Genomic DNA, 1,268 nt, shown 5'->3' on the forward strand with positions numbered 1-1,268 from the left:
GTCCCGTAGGGTGAAACTGGTTCGCAGGGGATGCCAGGACCCCCCGGTGAGGATGGCGAGAGGGTGAGTGGCTCAGGGTGTAGGGACCACCGGGGTGGGACAGCCTGGACCCCCCCTCAATCCCCCGCTGTCCCCACTTATGGCCCCCCTTCTCCCTCCGCAGGGTGACGATGGAGAGGTGGGACCCCGAGGACTCCCCGGAGAAGCGGTACGGGGTCTTGCACCCACAGGGGGGGGTCTTGCGGAGGTTGAAGAGCGGGGACGAAGCAGTGCCACAGCCCCGCTGGGCCCTTCCAGGATGTTGCCATGATCCTGGGGTGGGGGGGACATCACACTCCCACAACTTTGGGGAGAAAAGACCCCCCCCGCCTTGGGTGCCCCCTTAATGCCCCATCTGACCTCACAGGGACCCAGAGGTCTGCTCGGTCCCAAAGGCCCCCCAGGAATCCCTGGCCCCCCGGTAAGTGCCATAGTAAGACCCTCATCCCCGTCCCCTCCCAAACCCGCTGTGCCCTGTGTCCCCCACCTCAGCACCCATCTCCTCTGCAGGGTGTGCGTGGCATGGACGGTCCCGTCGGTCCCAAGGGGAACCTGGTGAGTTCGGGGACGGGGGGGAGCGGCCAGTTCATCCCACCTGGGTGCCATGAGCTTCCCCGCAGCAGTGTCCCCCCAGTGTCCCTCTGTGGGGTGCCCATCCCCACCACGATACCCCCCTGGGGACAAGTCATGTCCCACTGGGGACACCGGCATGTCCCCAATGGGGTCCTTGAGCACTGACCCACTGTCTCTGACTGTCCCAGGGGCCGCAAGGGGAGCCCGGACCCCCCGGTCAGCAGGGGACCCCAGGAACGCAGGTGAGCACCCCCATTTCAGCCAGCAGCCGGACCACCCCCAGCTTCCCTCCCCCTGGAGCAAGATGGGGGAGGGCCCCATTGGTGGGAGTAGGGGGGCACAGGGAGGTAACACTCACCCCCCATCTCTGTGTTTTAGGGTCTCCCAGGACCACAAGGTGCCATGGGACCTCCTGGAGAGAAGGTGGGTGCTGGGTCCTGAACCTGGGGGGGGTGTGAAGGGAACTGGGAGTGGCGGGGGGGGGAACACATGAGGCTGCTCCCCTCCCTCGCTGCCGGTGCTCACCCCGGTTTCTGTCTCCGCAGGGTCCCCAAGGGAAACCCGGTTTGCCCGGCATGCCCGGCTCCGACGGACCCCCTGTGAGTACATCCCCCCCATCACACCCGGACAGTGTCACCCCACTCCTGGGCACTGTC

The 1,268-nt window shown here is 66.6% G+C and overlaps 1 protein-coding gene across 1 annotated transcript in view; it reads left to right on the forward strand.

Moving 5' to 3' along the window:
* The window catches only part of COL11A2 (collagen, type XI, alpha 2), a 16,488-nt gene that overhangs the window by 5,164 nt on the left and 10,056 nt on the right, over positions 1-1,268 (forward strand). The window contains exons 7-13 of the mRNA XM_010569922.1: positions 10-63; positions 164-208; positions 407-460; positions 550-594; positions 801-854; positions 991-1,035; positions 1,158-1,211. Coding sequence (XP_010568224.1) covers positions 10-63; positions 164-208; positions 407-460; positions 550-594; positions 801-854; positions 991-1,035; positions 1,158-1,211 — 351 coding nt within the window. The remainder of the gene's footprint in view (positions 1-9; positions 64-163; positions 209-406; positions 461-549; positions 595-800; positions 855-990; positions 1,036-1,157; positions 1,212-1,268) is intronic.

This window comes from Haliaeetus leucocephalus, unplaced genomic scaffold, assembly GCF_000737465.1.
Source record: "Haliaeetus leucocephalus isolate CR32 unplaced genomic scaffold, Haliaeetus_leucocephalus-4.0 Scaffold282, whole genome shotgun sequence".
Taxonomy (NCBI): Eukaryota; Metazoa; Chordata; class Aves; order Accipitriformes; family Accipitridae; genus Haliaeetus; species Haliaeetus leucocephalus.